At 39.3% G+C, this 19622-nt stretch overlaps 1 protein-coding gene across 1 annotated transcript in view; it reads left to right on the top strand.

Annotated features, from left to right (window-relative positions):
- SCIN (scinderin) overlaps positions 1 to 19622 on the top strand; it is a 45511-nt gene that overhangs the window by 12995 nt on the left and 12894 nt on the right. The window contains exons 4-6 of the mRNA XM_042816982.1: positions 4261 to 4410; positions 17532 to 17624; positions 18828 to 18960. Coding sequence (XP_042672916.1) covers positions 4261 to 4410; positions 17532 to 17624; positions 18828 to 18960 — 376 coding nt within the window. The remainder of the gene's footprint in view (positions 1 to 4260; positions 4411 to 17531; positions 17625 to 18827; positions 18961 to 19622) is intronic.

The following is a 19622-nucleotide window of genomic DNA, read 5'->3' as shown; positions in this document are numbered from 1 at the left end:
CTTGTAGCACTGGCAGTTACACACTTGTTTAGTACTTGTGGTTATTATAGTAAAATGTTATGGTCTCTAGGACACTTTTATGACTTCAAGCTTCTCACTTCTTCCTATTAAATTACATGCTCAGTACCCAGAGTTTAGATGTAGTCAGTATTAGGAGAGAATGCTATCTTTATTCTCAAATGCACAAAACTTTCAGACTCTCCCTTCTCTAGCATTTTAAACCTTTAAACCATTATTTTTTAATAATGAAGGAAGGTAGAACTTTAGGGATGGATATACTATTTGTGAACTCCTGGTCTAGGATGTTTTCAGATGCTGCTTGTTGATCCAAGTTTTTTATGCTGCGGGAGAAAATTTACCACATGAAGTTTCTTGAAGTTTTATCTGATAAAATTTCATACTTATTTTAGTTAAGGATAAATATTTAGGCCACCTTATTTTGTGAGACTGTTTCCATAGTTTAAAAATTACCATTCCCCTTCCAAATCCCAGAAAATGAAACAACTTTATTTTGAAAATGAAAGTGCATAAATTTTATTGTCTTTATGGAAGACTTAGCAATGTCTTTTGCAAAGAGAATTCTGAGAAAAGTTTGAATAATGTTGCAGTACTTTTAACCTGTAGTCTGCAAGTTAGGCCTTAAAATTAGCTCAGGTTAATGAGATTTATTTTTGTGTGTGTGTGTGTTTTCTCATGTAGCAATAAAATAATAAGGTTTGCAAGTAAAAAAAAAAACAACAACAACAAAACAACCCAAATCCTATGTTGTAACTTTCAAAGGTCTTTCTCCTTCCTCCAGCTGATCTGAAGCATAGAGCTGTTGGTTTAGAGAACTCAGTTTAGTTGCTTATTGAAGGCAAAGGGGAGAGCATACTGTGAGTGGGGGTTAGCCAGGACGTGCTGTGCAAGGGGACCTTTAAGAGATGCTAAGAAAGGAAAAGGTGTATTTATTGTCTGAGATCTAAAGGTCTTCTTAATTTGCGGTGACAATTTAAGTCACGCAATATCCTGTGTAGTCAGTAAATATTCATTTTGTAGATGAGAATGTTTTTCTGAGGTTGCATGGCTGGTTACCAAAAGACCAAGAGAAGGCTGTTGAACTTTTAACCTTTATGAATGAGTGATCTCTGTGAATTTCAGCATACACACTGAGATAAGGCAATATTTGCCCAACTTCTCTGTGTCATCATCTTCCTTGTTTCTTAGGGTGTAAGAAATAAAGGATTCCTGTTACATCACTCACGGCTCTTATATTCTCATAATTCAAATATGCTCAATTAGGAGGTAGGCCAAGATAAGAAGTAATTAAGTTTGAATAATGAAATTCTCCAAAGCTAAAAATCTGTGTTTTGAGAAGTCTTCCAGAACTTGGGAGAGGATGGCTGAGGAAGTGTATTGCTATAAGAATGATATTAAAAATTCTGTTTGGGTTGAAACTTTTGTCTTTTTACATATAACCAAGACAGTCTTTTATTAACGACTTAGAATTCTGTTTCCTTGAATCTGCACAGATATTCTTTTGTGGAAAAGTCATAATCAGATTTAAGATAGGTTTCAGACCTGAAGCCAAGAATGGGTCTCAGATTCTGGACACTTAAGTGTGATAGTTATTTAAGCCAGAATTTGGAACATTTTTTATTTTGTCTTGAACCTATAATCAGAAGATTGATAAATCCAGGGTGAAAACACTATTGCTTTAACTGTGTAACATCTGCAGGTTGAAAGCAATGTAGTTCTGGGAATCCAAGTAATCCTGATGTAAGCTTAAGGCATCACTGCTGAGAGAAGCTTCCTAAAGGAAGGGAAGGGAATTTGGCTGTGAGATCAGTCAGGTGTTGTTTTTATTTATTTGTTTGTTTGTTTGTTTGTTTGTTTTGGAGCATTTCCAAGCTGGTTTTGGAAAGTAATTATCAGAAGTTACTAGTGCTGTTTTGCATACAAGTGGCATCATTGTTAGCTGTCTTCTAGAAGTTTGTATCTGCTACTGCTGAGTAACAGTACTTATTCTCCCACTCATTTCAAACCACCTTTTCGAGTACTATTATGTAATGATAATAGGAAGTACTATTAAATCATGATAATAGTATTAAATTAATACAAGTAAATAGTGATAATAGGGAAAAAAAATCTCAAAAAGCTTTTATGAATTTGATTTTCATTTAAAATGTAAGTTTTATAGAATTGTATGTATATAATAAAACTTAAACATCTGTAAGTTATTCCTTATTATTTTCAGTGCAGTTGAACACAAACCAGTTCACCCTTTTTAATGTTGAAGACAAATGTTTACCTTTATTGTTGCTACTGGACTATTTGAATCATGGCAAGAAGAATCAAATGACTTTCTTCCAAAAGGATGGAGGAAAATCAGCCAGCTGAGCTGATTCATATATTTTGCCTATCTTCTCCCAGCTCAGCCTCTAGGGGACCTGCAATTTATATTCTGCGTCTTAGCAGTTTTCATCAAGGCTGAAATTTAAATTCTGTATCCTGAAACACTTTGTATTTAGGATGAAGCACTGGACATGCCAGAACTGAGGCTCCTCTGTCTGCAGTGTGGCTGGGTTTGATGACCTGTCTTACGCTGCTTCTGGTGGCCCTCCTTCCTGAGAGGTGCCTCAGTAGACATGCTCGGTTCTGAACAAATTGCCCTTTCCGTGCTATGTGGTGGGCCTACCTACTCACTACCTGTTCAGCCAGATGAGATGAAGGGCTTGAAAGCCCATTAGATATTTAGGAGAGAGCTGCTACCTTCAGAGCGTTTTCTCTGAAAAGTGAAGACCCACTGCTGTGGTGTTTGAGGAGTTCCCTTTAAAGGTGGCAATCCCAATTGGGTGATTGCTCTGTGTAGTTTGTTCCTAGCTGCTGCATTTTTTGCATGCAGACATCTCTTACAGATATGACTTTTGTCTGTGCTATAGTCAGTTCCTAAGGCAGGAACGTATACACCCATCTTGTTTTAAGTAACTTGATTACAGTAATAATCACAAAAAAAACAGAACTATGTATTTCTGATCTGTAAATCTCTGTAAGTTGTCTATAACGACAATTGTGATAACTACAGTAGGAAGAGCTCATATTTATCCAAGGTTAATAAACTTTTATGAGCACTGCATCAGCTGTACACTACAGGAAAGATGTTGAGATCCTGGAGCGTGTTCAGAGAAGGGCAACAAAACTGGTGAGGGGTCTGGAGCACAAACCTTATGAGGAGCAGCTGAGGGAGCTGGGATTGTTCAGTCTGGAGAAGAGGAGGCTCAGGGGAGACCTCATTGCACTGTACAACCTCCTGAAGGGAGGCTGTGGTGAAGAGGGATCTGGCCTCTTCTCCCAGGCAACGAGCAGGACACGGGGCAATGGCCGCAAGTTGTATCAGAGGAGGTTCAGGTTGGACATAAGGAAGAACTTCTTCTCTCAGAGAGTAGTCAGGCACTGGAATGGCTGCCCAGGGAGGTGGTGGAGTCACCATCCCTGGCAGTGTTCAAGAGGCGTCTGGATGACGTGCTGCGTGATGTGGTTTAGTGCTAGTGGTGGCAATGGTGATGAGGAGACGGTTGGACTGGATGATCTTATAGGTCGTTTCCAACCTTGTGATTCTTGTGATTGTGATTGTGATTGATTGTACCCCAAGGACAAATCTCCCAGGGAGGAAGCCTTATTGAAAATGCCTGTGACATTGATTTGCACTTGAGCTGGAGATTTGATGCAATGAGTGACAAATTGAGTTGAGTACATTACAAGTATTGTACAGTAAAAGGTCACACAAAAAAAAAAAAAAAAAAAGATTAGAAATATACAACTTTACCTTTGAGGTGCAGATACAATTAATTTTCTGAGATTTTAAAATGATTTTGTTTCTTGCCAGAGACGAGAGCTGCCACTGTTAAAATGACATAGAAGAGGAATTGCTGTTGTAAAATAAAAACAGATTACAGCAGCAAATTTAGGAGTTTTGGGGTTCTTTAGATAGTTGAAGATATATCTCTATTTCGGGCAAAACTTGGACAAATCAAAACTGACTATTGTGAAATTGAATGATATTCTAAAATGTAGATACTGACTTACATTATTTAAATATCTTGCTTATTGCAGATATCTACATGACTTAGAAATGCTTCCTGTTAAAGATCTGCTGAAAAATGCAACTTCACTGATATTCTGCTGGTTAGCTGCAGTCAGATAATTATTAATAAAATACTGATTTCATGATATTGCTGTGTTGAAACCTTGCTAACACATACATGCTTTGAATTATTTTAGGAGATCTATCAGTGGTGTGGCTCTTCGTGCAACAAATATGAGCGCCTGAAGGCCACTCAAGTTGCTATTGGCATTCGGGACAATGAACGAAATGGGAGGTCCAGATTAATTACGGTGGAAGAAGGAAGTGAACCGGATGAACTCATAACGGTATTGTATTTATGCAGTTACTGACACAGCTGTGAATAAGAGTGCTGTTATACTTCAGGAGCTTAACAGGATTGGGTTCAAAACTTAGTTCTGCAAGGAGTCCAGGAGCTCAGAGAGAGTTAAGCTGCAGTACACCAGTTTAGATGACTTCTTGCTACCTTACCCCAGTAGTATTAAGATATCAGGCAGAGGAATAAGAGATCATTAACTAAAAATATTCTTCTGAGAACTAAATGTTTGCTTTTTAGAGTTAGCCATAGGGTAACAGAACTAACAGCAGAGCTCATGCCTGAACCAAACTGTCTGCTCTGTGTGAGGAAAAAGCAGCATCAGGGTCAAGCAGCAGATGGAAGTTCTATTTCCAGAATGTCAAAACGTAGCAAATTGCATGAAGCTTCATAGGGTCAGGCACACTGTGTGGCATCACCACTTCCACTATAAACTGTTATGTACCTGGTCTCTAATAAGTCTAGGGAGTCTCCTCCTCATGTTTAGACTAAAGTTTGACCATATATCTAAAAAACAGAATTCAGATACCTTAACAGAGATGATCAAAGTAAAGTGGAGAAGAACAAAATAAAAAAATAAAAAAAAACAATTTATGGAATTTTCAGATTTTGGAAAACATTAGCAAGTGCTGGTGAGCTGTTCCTGTTGCATGGTAATAACAGCATTGTAACTTGACATTTGAGTGCTAAGTTAAGCTTTTTCATTCATTCTCTGACAAGAAGGAAAAGGTAAACAGGGTCATAAAGCAGTCCTTCAGTAAAATGGAAAATGTTCCAGTAGAATATTATCTCACACTTCAGATTAACTTCAGGAGGTAATGCTGAATGGTTCTTGCTGGTATGCCTTTATTTGTGATGGTGTACATATTCAGTTTTGGCTCATGGAATGTGATTAATATTGGTTTAAGCAGTAAATTGAGTAGTATATATTTTACATTAGTAACAATGATGAGAAGAGCACAGACTGACAATTAGAACCAAAGTCCTGCTCCTTGTTTGCAATGTGTGCTCAGTTTGCAGCCTGCCTGGGCTGGGTGGCACTGCAGGAAAATGCTGTCAAGCACTTTCCCTCTGACCCAGCCCATCTTGAGGTTGCTGCTGGAGGCCTTGCATGGGATTTCTAATAGGCTTATGATGAGTTGGGAGTGTGGATCAAAACAGCTGCACTTTGCACCTTTTATCTGGCTCACATTCAACTGCAGACACAATGTTAGCTCCAGCAAGGACATGGGTGGCTGAGGGCTGCTGCCAACACCCAGTAAGGATGTGTGTGGCCAGGTCATGCTGGCCCCACCCTGGTACCTGCTTGCCAACTGTGTGCAACTTGTTTTGTAGAGCCTTGAGAGTAAGAGCAGGAAAAATGCCAAGGTTGCGTTTTAATCTTGTCACATGTTGTTAGTGTATGAGAATAAATCATTTCACTGATTGGTCAACAATGTATGAAGAAACTTCAACTTCTCCTTTTGGGAGAAGGGTTGGCTGCCTTGGTTATTTGAAAAATAAAGTGGAGAAATTGCTGCTGCTCCTGCTCAGTAACTGTGACTGCTCCCCGCAGCTGCAGCTGCCCATAGTGAAATTCACTGACTGCCAACTCTGTGCACTGATTCTTACGTGTAAACAGCTGAACAGTTGCTCATTCTGCTGGGCTTTAGGCCTGAATGCTCAAATTGTGTTACAGGAAATTTTTCACCTGCATGGGACTAATCTAAAAATAGGTCTTGGCAATCATGAGTCAGTTTGGTCACTGTAATGTGACCACGTTAGAGTTAGAGCTAACTCCACTTCTTTTTTTCTTTAAACCAAAAAGAACACTAAATATATTACTTTAGAGCAAATTTGGGACCAAATCTTCAGTTTCTAGCCCAGTCAGAAGTTGCCTTGGGCCCTGCTTTGAGACCAAGGCTTGTCCTGACTGCTTGCATTAAAAAGCAGGGATTTCATAGCACTGCATTTGTGTACCAACAGATCACTGAGATAACTGAGTGTGACCACAATAACAAGTACCTATGTTGGGGACAAACAGTTTTCTAATTGTTTTTGAAATGCCTGCTTTAGTTCTGTAGAGAGGACAAATTGAGGGAGCTAGATTTAAAAAAAATAATTTCCCATTTACTTTTTCAAACTATTTCCCATAACTCAGCATATGGTGAGTGGGATGAGTGAATGACTGAGGTACTCTGTTTCCTTTCTTCAGTAAAGTTATTGTCTGTGTATGGCAAGTGAAGTGCGAACTGTGCTTGTGCTTTCAGAGCAATGGCAAGCAGGTGAAAGAAGAAATCAGAAATGTCAGAAAGTTTTGTAGTGGGCCAACAAGCTGATGCTGCTTGCAGTAATGCAAGGAGCAGCGATCTGTTCCAAGTCACCCAAGAGAAAGATGGAAGACATGCAGTCCTCCACACATTTCTCATCAACAGCTTGATCTGATATGCTAAGATGGAGTTGAAGAGAAAGTCTTAACATGTTTGCTTTCATATTTTAGTGTAATGTGAAATATTGCACACCTGAAATATTTTTAGATTGACAGTGTTCTAGCTATATAGCTGCTCTCCCCAGGCATCTCAAGCAACAGTAACAGTCTCTGTGTGGCAGAGCAGAGTAATCTGTAGGGTATAAGAGCCAATTAAAGGATAGGATAAACTGAGTTTTCACTAAACTGTGCATTGATCCTGCAACTTCTACTTAACCATCTGCGCATGAAAGGAGGTTGAAGCGAGGTGGTGGTCAGTCTCTGCTCCCAAGTAACAGGAGTAATAGGAGGGAGAGGTGATATCAAGTTAGGCCAGGGGAGGTTCAGGTTGGATTTAGGAAAAAATTATTCTCAGAAAGAGTAGTGAAGTATTGCAACAGGCTGCCGAGGGAGGTGGTAGAGTCACCATCCCTTGAGGTATTCAAGAACCATGGAGATATGGCACTGAGGAAAATAGTCTAGAGTGGACACAGGCATGGGTTGGGGGTTGTGCTAGACAATTGGAGCGATCTTTCTAACATTAATGATTCTGTGATCTCACACTTTGAGGATGGTTCTTGTTTCCTACATGGTCAAAGCTGTCTGATCCTTTGGGCTGTTTTATTGTTTTCCTACAAAGAATTTCTTTAAAACTGTGGAATTGTTGCAGTTTTTATTGCTGACACTTTTGGTTTTTATTTTATTTTTGTCATGGCTGAAACAGTGAAACGTGAGAAGCTTCACTGCTGAGGTCTAAACCCACAAGAAAATGAAATTTTGCCTTAAAAAAAAGAAAAAGAAAAAGAAAAAAAAAAAAAAAAAGAAAAGAAAAGAATGACTTCTTTGTTTTTATTATTTGTGGTTGTCCTGTGCTTCTTTTTGTTAAAGTTCTATGGGCCTTACATCAGATGCATGTAAACTCAATTTTCATAAAATATTTCTGTAAATATTCACCTAGTTTAAATGTTTTTGAGCCACAGAGGATCCTCTTTGTCCTTTCTGATAACACAGCCTACTTCTTCTTTTCTTTAAAGCTCCTAAGAAATGCTTACTCCTCAGAATTCCTGAATGCTATTGTGTTCAATAATGATAGGATGAGAAGGAATGGCCTTAAGTTGTGCCAGGGGAGGTTCCAGTTGGATTCTGTTAGGAAAAACCTACCTGAAAGAGTGGTTGGGCACTGGCACAGTCTGCCCAGGGAGGTGGTGGAGCCACCATTCCTGCAGGTACAACAAATGTGTAGATGTGGCACTTAGGGACATGGTTTAGTGGCAGTATTGGTGGTAGGTGGATGATTGGATTAGATGATCTTAGAGGTCTTTTAGAACATTAATGGTACTGTGAATGATGATTGTTACATAGGAGCAGGATTGTTGCAAGGATCAGGGAGCAATGAGCTCCCCTTATCAGATGCCTGTTCTTTTCCTGGAAGACAGCAAGAGCAGGCTCTGCAGTCACAGCACTGTGAAAACAAGCACTGCTACAGCTGCTCGCCTAACACTTGCATTTCTTCTTGTTCCCTTGTTCTTTATTATATTTGTTTTGTAAACAGAGGAGTGGAGGAGCTGTGGGGGTGAGGGTAGCACAAGAGGAAGAAGAAAGGTTATGACTTCTCTATAAAACAGACAGCAGGTGTTTGCTAGGTATCATATAAGCATTTAATTGCTCATAGCTTCTGTGTGGTTTTATTGACAGGCTGTATGCTATGAATTGAATGTTAAAAAAAAAAAAAAAGGAAAGAGAAAAAATGTTCACAGTTTTTTCAGGGAATTCTGTGCACAAGTACAAAGAATTGGCTGGACAGTGAGATGCACAGAGAAGAGAGACAATAACTAAATTTTAACACCAATATAAAGGCTTAGGAAAGCTGATGGACGGAAAACAGCAACAGCAATGTTACTAAGACCCAGAGACAAATTTGAGTCAAGTTCACATCTCGGAAAGATGAATGCACTTCCTCATGAAGTGGTTGGAGTATACGCACATGTCTGCAAAGATAGAATTCGGGTCTTCATCTCTTGAATGCTGATGGAGAGGATATGAACTCAAAATATTCCAGGGAAAGTTAGCGCACATGCATGTGTAACTTTCAAGGCTCCTCCTTTCCCATCTGAAAAATGGAAGCTTAATTTTTACACTGTTATATTAAATTTGTGAGGACTGCGGATGTGAATTCAAAGTTCAAAACCCTTGTCCTGCGGGGAGCCTGAAGCAGTGACATAGTTTATGTTCACGTGGCAGAACATCTCTCCTTCATTAAGGGCACTCCTGGTTTTTGCCAGGAGTTTTTTAATTTGCCTAAAATTTGCCCTGGCAGGACTCTGTTGTGCAACCTGCATTCAGACTGCACGTGGCTTGGATCTTCCACTGACTTGACTTCAGTATTGCTTAGCAAATTTCCAGGTCATTTCTTGGCCCAGTGTTTTCCCCAGGCCTAAATCAGCAGGGGTTTGCCCTGAAGGGCAGAGGCTGGCCAGGAGGACTCTTCAGGAGTGTTGTGAGTTACCAGTCATGATTTTCAAGCTGCAATTTTCAATCTTGGCTGTCTGAAGGCAGGTGCTTAAAGGGAACTAAATGGGAGCTGCAGGTGGCATGTACCTCTGAAAGTCAGGTTTGTAATCATGCCTCTGAATGCAAATTTCACTGCCTGCATTGGTAACTTCAGAAAATGTTCAAGAGTATTGCACTGCATGGCATGAGCTAAATTCTTTATGAACTGCTTCAGTAATAAATTGTTGAAAAACCGATTTCTTATGCTAGAAAAGATGCCTCTATACAAGTATTTCAGTGAATAAGTAGAACCAGCATGAATTGCTGCAAGTACTTGCAATTTAATTATAACTTATCTCATTTACATTCTTGTAGGTGGGAAAATTTCTCATATTTGCTTTCTTTTTCTGCAGCTATAGCACTTGCAGGGTTGCCATGTTAGTCAATTACAATTTTATAATTACATGTTAGAATACTAATGGAGTTTGTAACAGCTTTTTTCTTTCGTGTGCTAGGCTATTAAGAAATCTACTGATGAAGAAATGCTATAATTTTCAGTCATTAAATGAGCATAATTAAGAAGACAAGACCAAAGGAAAGAGTTTTTAGCAGTTACTTTCATGTACTTTATAGCATCTGGATATTTCATGGGGAAGAACTGAAAGTTTCTTTACTGCATAAAAATCTCAGAGATATTTGTTCCTGAAATCCAGCATGTACCCAAGAAATAGGCACCTGAGAAGAATTTTTTTTTTCCTTTTTTTCTTTTCTTTCTTGCAGGGACCTGTTTAGTATTTGTACTATAACCAATGTGTAACACTGTAGATGTAGGTGAACATAGTTACTGCTTTTACTGCAAAGCCGGTTTTTAGGGAAAGGTCTTTTGCTCACATTACTGCTTATGACTTTGATACCACCTGGTTGTAACTGTAAGAACAGAAGACAGGTAAAATCACACGAGAGATTTGAATATTTCAGTAATCAGGTATAGAATATCTGACTTGAAGAGCAGGAAGTAATACCCCCTTCATTTAACACTTTGGCTACATCACACAAAATTTGAAGTGTAGGAACTTGGAAATTAGTGAGCGGAGGGCACCTAAACCAGCAGGGTAAATGGTTTCCGGAGTTGAGTAGGCTGTATCTTCAGTACATCTATCTAGAGATAGAAATATTCTTGCTTTCTGTTTTTGTGTTCTGATACATATTTAATTTATTTTAAGTGTTAGTAGGAAGCATTAGCAAAAGTCTGTCAACGCACCCTGATTTGCTTTCTTAAAAATTAGGATCAGAGTTTGTGCTCTCTCTCAGGTGCAGAAGTCTCATTGTCATTCCAAGACATTCCCCTGGCACAGTTGAGCTATTGGGCTGTATGGAACTGGAAATGCTCTTTGTGAATTCAGCAAGTTGGGTACTGGAAAAACATATCAGTGCTCTGGGCAGCTTTTTCCACTTTTTGTCTTGAGTTCTGAGTGCTGAAACGCTTTGCTATGGCTCCCACTGCTCGCTGTGATGCTGTGTATCACTGTTGATCCTTTCATCTGCTCTGCCTCTCCAGGGAGTCCTCGTTTTCCAGCAGGGATGCTAGCTGTTGCCTGCACCTTTCTCCCTATTCTGTTGCTTCAAGCTCCTTAGGGAAGTTGCCAGACTCCAATTTTCAGCCTCCAGTTCAGCCTGGCCTGTCGCAGCCTGGAAACCAGCCTGCATGGTGGCATTGCAAAAGATTGCAAATGTGTGCTTAGAAAAAAAAAAGCTGAATGTAAGCAGTGCCTTATGTGCCTGAGGCTTTCCGTTAGCATTAGTTACTGATTTATTTCCATTAGCTATTTTCTAGTACACAAGCATACAGTAACTTGTGCAGCACACAGAGCTTTAAGACTGAAGGCTTACAATTCAGGTCTGCAAAGCTGCAAAGACTTCAATGTTCCAAGAAAGCAGCTAAATCTGGCATCTCTTAAGTCAAGGATGTGTGAGGGTCTCTGTGGGTCTCAGTTGTAATGCCTTTGCTGGTATTTGAGGAGGCTTTAACAAAAAAAAAAGTTAAAAAAAAATGTAGAAAGGATTGGTATAAATGGAAAAAAGATGCAGGGGTAATTACTTACTGTGTTTATAATTACGCTGTGGGTAGGTGGGTGGCTGAACAGCTTAATTTTCAGTGTTCAGTGATGGTAACAAAGAGTTTCCATATTTGTTATTAATGTAGTGTGGATGGAACGATAGAAAAAGGGTTGAAAAAGACCACAGTGACGATCTAGTTTCAATCCCCCGCTATGTGCAGGGTCACCAACCAGCAGACCAGGCTGCGCAGAGCCACATCCAGCCTGGCCTTGAATGCCTCCAGGAATGGGGCATCCACAGCCTCCTTGGGCAACCTGTTACAGTGTGTCACCACTCTCTGTGTGAAAAACCTTCACCTAATATCCTACCTAAACTTCCCCTGTCTCAGTTTAAAACCATTCCCCCTTGTCTTACCACTATCCACCCTCATTTGCCCTCCCAGTTTCTCTATCATGGATGGGATCACTGTTTATCTTGGAGACATCCAAAAAGCTGGGTGTTTGAAGATGACAGCTGCAAGAGTTTCCCCAGCTCATGCTCTGCACTCCCAATCTCAAAGGCCCAGTGGGACAGAGGACAGTTTGCTTTATCTCTGAGCCAAACATGATTCTCTCCAGACTGATCTCAGTGAGTTCTTGTGAGCGTGTTATTTTGTGGCTGTTTCACATAGTAGAAAATTGATGTTAGAACAGCATTATCACATGAAGTCAAGACTTCATATTCAAATTATTAGAGATATGCAAAATTGCAAATACTACATGATAAGCTGCCAAAGCCTAATGCCCTATTTTTACGAGTTAAACACAGAGCTATGAATAAAATTACATTTTGCATTTGAAATTCCTGAGAAAACAGAAACTGGAAAAAAATGTAGGCCATAATTTCTGCATCAAAAATGCCACAAGCAGCTGATGTGTTTTGCTATTATGCAACATTCTGAATGCATACAAATCAGGTTTAAACCTTAATACCATGAAGTGCTTTTGATAAATTACAGGGTAAAACCAAACAAATGATCAAAATGCCAGAACTGTGTGCTAACAGAAAGCATCCCTGGTGGTTGTCAGCACCTTACAGCATTTTCATCTTACTCTCAATCTTTGTTAGGGCTGGTGGGAAGCCCTCTGCTCAGGGTGAGCATGTAATGACATCTGTTGTTGCTGCAATTGCTGGTGAGTGGCAATTTCAGGCAGAAATTCTGCTGACTTATCTGGGAGCAGTTAAGTGAAAGATGTTTTGTTCTTCTTTAGTTTGATTGAAGTATAATTTTTTGAAAGATTATGTTTGCTCAAATAGATTGAAAGAGCTCTGGGTTACAATGTTAAAAAAAAAAAAAAAAAGTGAAAAAAGCATATTCATAACTGACCAATATCAAAAATAGTTTTTGTCTGGAGCAGATATCTATTGCAGTCATCATTTGCTGGCATGACAAACATAAGCCAATGTGATAGAGATGAACTGTGGCCAGTAATGTTAGCAGTGAAGCCCTAAAACCACCTTTGCCCAAAGGTCCCCCTGGGTACACATCTGTACATCCAACTCAAGGGTTGGCCCCTTTATGTCCTCCTCTTTCAGCTGGAATTTTTTCTCTTATTGCTTATTGGAGTAGATACTTGAGATGGTATTTATTTCAGAGAGGCATTCCTTGTAATATTCTTCTTTTGTTTTGAAAGTAAATATAAAAACCCACTTTCTTATCTGCCAGTGAGTTCACGCTGTGCCTTTAGTTCAGAGCCATCATTCTGCATGAAAGATTTATTCTCTGTGACCAGTACATGTGTACCTAGAGCTGGTAGTAGCAGATGTATTTACTTATGTCAGAGCATGTAAGAAAGTAATTGACGAGCTACTAAGCCTGATGCTTTCTGAAAGGAGCCTTAAGCTCTGTAAATGTCTCACTTGCTTTTCTTTCTACTGCTCTTAGCGCTTGAAGAGGGGAATTTGAATTTGTTTGAGACCCAAGCTTGGGATCACAGCCACAGCAAATAGTTCAGTTTCAGACCCAGGAACCTAATCCAAATTGTGCAGTGAAATGAAACACAAACACAGCACTCGTGTACACAGGTTAAACTGTATGAAACTGGTTTGCTCTCTTAATTAACCTTCACATGACTTGTTCTTCGAGCATTGTTTTACTCGTTGGATTTTCAGCCTCACTGAGCTCTTTTAAACTTCCTGCTCCCATTTAATCAGTGTCACCTTCTCCAGTTGTGAAGACTGTGTTTACTAAATTCCTTCTTTTGGTGTGCTTACTTAAAATTACCTTGTCTCATTCTTACAGGTTATAACTTTTGTCTGTGATTCCTTCTATACTTTTTGAGGGTAAGAGAGTGGAATTTCCATTGTCAGAAGAAACTCTGGCACTGTATTCTATACTTCTTTGAGATGGTACAGATTTGTGCATAGGAGATGTGCACACAAGGAGATGTAATGGGATTATAGTTTTGCAGGCAGGATAGACTACACTGCAATGACTGGAAGATAAGAATGAAGTTGGGCAGTTGAAAAGGAACTGTTGTTTTCTTGGTCTCCCCTGAGATATTCTTGCACTAACCTACCATTGTCTACAAAAAAGTTTAACAAAACTTACAAAACAATGTGAAAAAAAAAAGTTTTTAAAAGTAATGCAGATTGAGTTTCTATTTTATTCCATTGTCAGCTCCCCTGGCAGATTTAAAATGTAGCATGAGAGTACCTGTAATATGCCCGAGTGCTTTTCTCCAAGATACTGCTAAAACTGCAGGAAGCAGTGATGGGGAGAGAATGGGTATTGCTCTGGGATGAAGTAGCAAAAGGTGAGGAAGGGTTTGACAGCCTAATATGTCACTGGCAGATCAAGTGGAGGGATATGAGGAGTCTCTGTGGTACTAAAATCAAGCAAGATTTTAAAGATCCCAAGCCCAGAGAAGGAGGCAGCTATGACACAACTATGCTTTCAGGCCCCCAGTTATGCCTTCGATTATTTCTACCATGTAGAAATACTAAATAATAATAACAATAATAAAACTAAAGAAATGGTTACAAAGTCTTTGTGTGCATCTGTGTATTTTGAAAGTTGTGGTTTGGCGCTGATAAGATGGTTGGAAAGCCCGGGAGTGAATGCAGCTGAGCATTCACTTGTGTCCCCAAGAGAGCACTGCTGCTTTGAGATCTGTACATTTGATCTACACATCTGCATGTTAGGGCCCCAAATCTGTGAGCAGCCCAAGAGAACCAGCTCCAGGCCATCAGCACACTGGCCCCTGAGATGTGACCCAGTGGGCTGTCTGCACAGGGAGAATTGTGTGAGTAAAATTCAGTGTTTGTTGCTGACACAGTGTGTGTGAAACTAACAGTGTATGTAAATAAGGACCGTAAGGTTCAATATCCTTTAAACTGTTGATTTAATTTCATCTTATCAGGGAACCATGCTGAATGGTTTCAGAAGCCTTTGAGTCTGCCTCAGCTGGCATGTTCTCTTTTATTTATGATGCAGCACCTGGTGTTGCACCTCAGCCAGCCATATCCTTCTGTAGTTACATGACCCAGTTCTAGAGTACCACTTAATAAGCTCTTCGTAGTCTTATTGGTAACATTTATCACTTGTCTCCACATCCAGGCAGATATGTGAGTATACATGGACTCAGCCATACTGCAGACATTTCCATTAGAAGGAAGAAAATCAACTTAACTGAGGAGGAATTTCTTTGGGACAAAACTTTTTTTTTTAGCATAAATTGCTTTCTGTTTAGACATGTTGTTTTTCCTTCTGTTGTTTGTGTCCTCTGACAGTCTATAGAACAAAGCATCTGAAATTGGTGCATGTTGGGAATGACATAAGTTGTCCCCAGTGTGGTGACTTTGTATTTCAGACTATTGTTTCACACACAGATTGTGTCTGTTTCACGCCATGACTGGTGTCCTCGTCTGCCTCAGGTTATTTCGCCTTTGTCTCATCTCCTGTTTCTGACATGGGCGCACAGTATTCCAATAGGGGTTCAGCTGAAGGCTTATCCCAGTGTCAATGCTGGCTGCACAGTCCTCTGTACCAGCAGATTTCTGCACCTGCTAGGAGAAGCAAATCATGGCCCATCCATCTTAGCAATGGTCAAAAAATGCTAGGATCTATGAATAACTGTGACTTCAAATACAAGAAAAGAGGACACCCTTTTCTGTTTGTTCCTGTGCTCCTCTGCAGGAGAATCACAGAACAGATCTTTCAGTGATACTCCTTTTTGATTGCCTGTGCTGTAGCATGGGGCTAGCTTTGGCCAGAGAAGCTGTTGTACAAGCTGCTATTGCAGAACCAGAATTTCCACTGAGATAGTTGTCCCTCTCATCATGCCAGTACTGATGAACTGAAAAGATTTAGAGGGTCTGGTGGTAATTCTAGTTTAGAAAGGAAAAGATGCATGTCTTTGGACACCAGTAGGTGAGGCCAGCAATCTGAACTGTGTTGGAGCCATTTTTAGAAATGAATTTTTTAAATTAGAGAACTTACTTGATTCAGCTGCTGCTAGAGCAGAGAGTTTAGCTCATGCTGTGGGCTGCTTCTGTCACGGTGCTTTCAGAAGCAGCATCAGTGCTTCCTGACCCAGTTTTAAAAAATATTCAGAGTGGCTCTTGCATAGTTGTCAAAGACTCCTGTGCATGCACAAATTGTAAGACTGGTAGATTTTATATTAATTTAAGAAGCTTACAACAAAGCATAATAACTGTGGTGCAGTGAGTATTCCATATGCATGGCAAGGGAAAGTGCTGACTATAACTGTCAGAAACCGCAAGTTGAGTGTGAATGGGACTTCTGTTTTTACTGGAAGTAGCTAATTAAGCAGAAAAAATAGCGAGTATGGACTTCTGGAAGTTTTATTAATAGGAGTCTTTCACCCATTTAATAGTCTCTGAAAGTCAAATCTTATAAAATCCTTAAACCCATTTAGTATGTGAAGAATATGCAAAGAAGCATGCCTGTTTGGGCATTTTCTGCCTTTTGCATTACAAAGGCGGGATTATTCTTGGTGCTCTTCAGCTTGAGTGTAGGCTGCTGTTAGTGTGCAAACCTAGGAGGGGAAACATTTTCAGAAGACTTGTGACAGTATGCCATGTCTGCCCATTCTCCTTTAGGTGGTCGTTCACCAGTTGGTGGCACTGCTATGACAGTCTGGCCCCACTTGGCCTCACATGAATAAACCTGCAGCCACGTAGTGCATATTCAGGGAAAGCTGAACGATAGCTACTGAAGAGCTCCTAGAGATGCCTTTCTTATACTTTGAGGGAACAACTTTTTGAACTGCGAGTAAATTATTTTAGATTAAACTGGAGCAATCACACTTAATAAGGCCATGTACTTTACTGGCTTTGCTAGGTTAGAAGACTCCACAGATGGCAAATTTCTGTAAAACACTTATGCTACACTTGTTTTCTTTCGTATTCCTTGTGGCTATATGCTTTGTCAGGCTTTCTTGCTATTAAATATTTAGAATGTTTTTGCATGCAACTCCATGTTGTATGCAAATCTGCTATGTCAATAGAAAGGCTGTAACATCACTGGTACTCGCGACCTAATTAACTGTCATTATCATCTTCACTCTGAGATGTAACTACATCAAAATTCATACAATTCTGTGCACAATATTTGGATCTGGATATTCTTGCTGAACCTCTGTGAATTTATTCTAGTAATGGTTGCTATAATGCTGTCATTGGTGCAACACCACAATGACATAAAACTACCACAGTGTTAAAACTGATCATGTAATGGTAGAACAAGAATATATTTTTCTCACCCCATGATTTTTTTCCGAGATCCTTGCTAATTTTTTCCCATGCAACTGGAATTAAGAACCTGTAATTTTAAAGATTTTTCAACTCATAATCTGATATTTGATAAACAATTGAAATATTTTTGAAGATAACTTTAGTTCATATTTTTCATTTTGCTTTAATTTTATTCTCAAACATTTCACAAATGAAGCCATCCCAAAAATTGTAAGATGTCATCCATGAGTTTAGATTTAAATCGGATCAAGGGTAAAGATGATGCCAACTAATTAATTACTGGAACAACACATGGAAGTATTTGTGTATTTATACTGTAGAACCTATACTCTGTCTGATTTTATTATTCTCTTATTATACAGGTCTTAGGGGAAAAGCCAGAGCTTCCTGAATGTAGTGATGATGACGATGAGATGGCTGATATTGCAAATCGGAGGAGTGCTAAACTCTATATGGTAAGTAGCTTTATTCTGGGGGGTTAGACGTGCTCAGCAGTTATCATGCACACAGAGCCTTAGTACATGGAGTTCTGGTTTCACCTAAAGAACCACAGTTGTGTTGGGTGATTTGCAGCCAGTGGCCAAGATTCTCACACAGTATCAAGATAGCCCAGCTGAAATAAGGAAAAAATATTGATTACAGCCCTGTTTACCAGAAAATAAATTAAGCATGGCCTGAGACCCATTAATCATAGGTCAAAGAACAATTAACTGACTTAAATCTGAAATCAAAATGTTTCCTGTCTTCTTGGTTTCAAAAGTGATAGTTTTTATAGTTGTGTGTGATTTATCCTTAACAGAGTTTGAGAGATAGGCAGTTTTGTTTTTCTAATTAAAATCCAAGGAAATTTGAATGCGGAACTCTTTTCTTTTCAATGTTCCTTTTCTCTTTTCTCACTTCCCATGGGTTAACACTGACTGGGACTGTGCCAATATCAGAAAAATTCTTCATCACCAGTGTCAAAGCAGAGCCAAGTTTTGGTATTTGATCATTTCTGACAAAAGAAGCCTGTTTTGAAATGAAAATATATGGACATTCCATTTCATTGCAGGAAGCTGCAGAACTGAAACAATAAATTCTTGATTTTCTCTTTTTCTTTCCTTTCATGTCTCTTAACTTTCCTTCATGTTGCCTTCTTCAGAAGTGAGAAACTATTTGGAAAAGGGGGGTGTTTTTAATGAAGTCTAGAAAATACTTTTATTTTCTTCCACGAGAAAAAAAAAAAAAGAGTTATTTCTTCCTGAAGACCACAAAATTTCAATTGTTCTGTAATTTCAGTTGTTCTTGTTTAGCATGTAAGTGTACCTTTGGCTTCAGTGAGGGTGATGTAGTAGCAGAAGATGACACTAATTCATAGGATAGTTTGATATAAGCATATGTTTTTAACTGTGAGATGTTCACTGTATACACATTTGAACCCAAAGTGTAAGAGAAAATTATTTGCTTTTAAAAACTGAGAGATCACTAAAATTAACACTGTATCTCCCTCTGCTGGATTTAACATTAAATGAAACTAAAAAAGTCGTCCTTACTTTCCAGCAGGATAAAAATTTCAGACATAGGAATAGTAACTAATTTTTATTGTAATTTGGAGAATGGAAATTAGTTTGATGATCAAAACCACAGTTTATTTGAAGTTGCAATTACTGCTTCCTTAGGTGTCAGATGCAAGTGGATCCATGAAGTTGTCAGTGGTAGCAGAGGAAAACCCCTTCTCCATGGCTATGCTTTTGTCAGAGGAGTGCTTCATCCTGGACAATGGTGCTGCAAGGAAGATCTTTGTGTGGAAAGGTAAGAGGACCCTTCTATTGAAAAGGCAGAAGAAACACAGTTCTGAGGGATCAATACAGCATCCACTGAATAGCCAAAACTTTATATTGACTGGACACAGTACCCATAGTATGGTCATGGTTCTGCCTTGGCATGGTCAATGGACAAGGATTGCTCATGTCAGTAAAGGCTTTAAGAATGTGTCTTGTTTAAAGATCCTGTCTATTTTTAAGACATCTGTAAGCTTAATGCTTAAATGTTTATCTAAGTAGCAATTACAAAGCAAACATAAAGAATCCTGCAGATTTTGTGTATTGCCATCAAATATCCATCTTCTAGGAAAAATATGGGCTTTGAGGGTTTGATAACAAGTAGTTATTATATTTTCATACCTTTATTGGTAGAGATGTGAAACTGAAAGGTGAGTGATAATTACAACCTCCATCTTCCAGGGACCAACTGAAAATATGCTTGTTTTTTTTTCTCCTGAATATTTATCTGTGTTATTATCAATGGTGCTAGGACTGTCTGCAGTCATTTTAATGGATCATTTTCCCAGAGAAGAGCTGATGAATTAGGTCTGGCCACTGTACTTGGAATGCAATGGTGATGCTATTGCATTTAACATTGAGTATCTCCTTGCGGGGGGGGGGGGGGGGGGGGGGGGGGGGGGGGGGGGGGGG

The sequence above is a fragment of the Centrocercus urophasianus genome, unplaced genomic scaffold, assembly GCF_019232065.1.
Source record: "Centrocercus urophasianus isolate 14NV4802_14NV808 unplaced genomic scaffold, USGS_Curo_1.0 seq_16, whole genome shotgun sequence".
Classification (NCBI taxonomy): Eukaryota; Metazoa; Chordata; class Aves; order Galliformes; family Phasianidae; genus Centrocercus; species Centrocercus urophasianus.
This window is presented reverse-complemented; position numbering and strand designations above follow the sequence as displayed.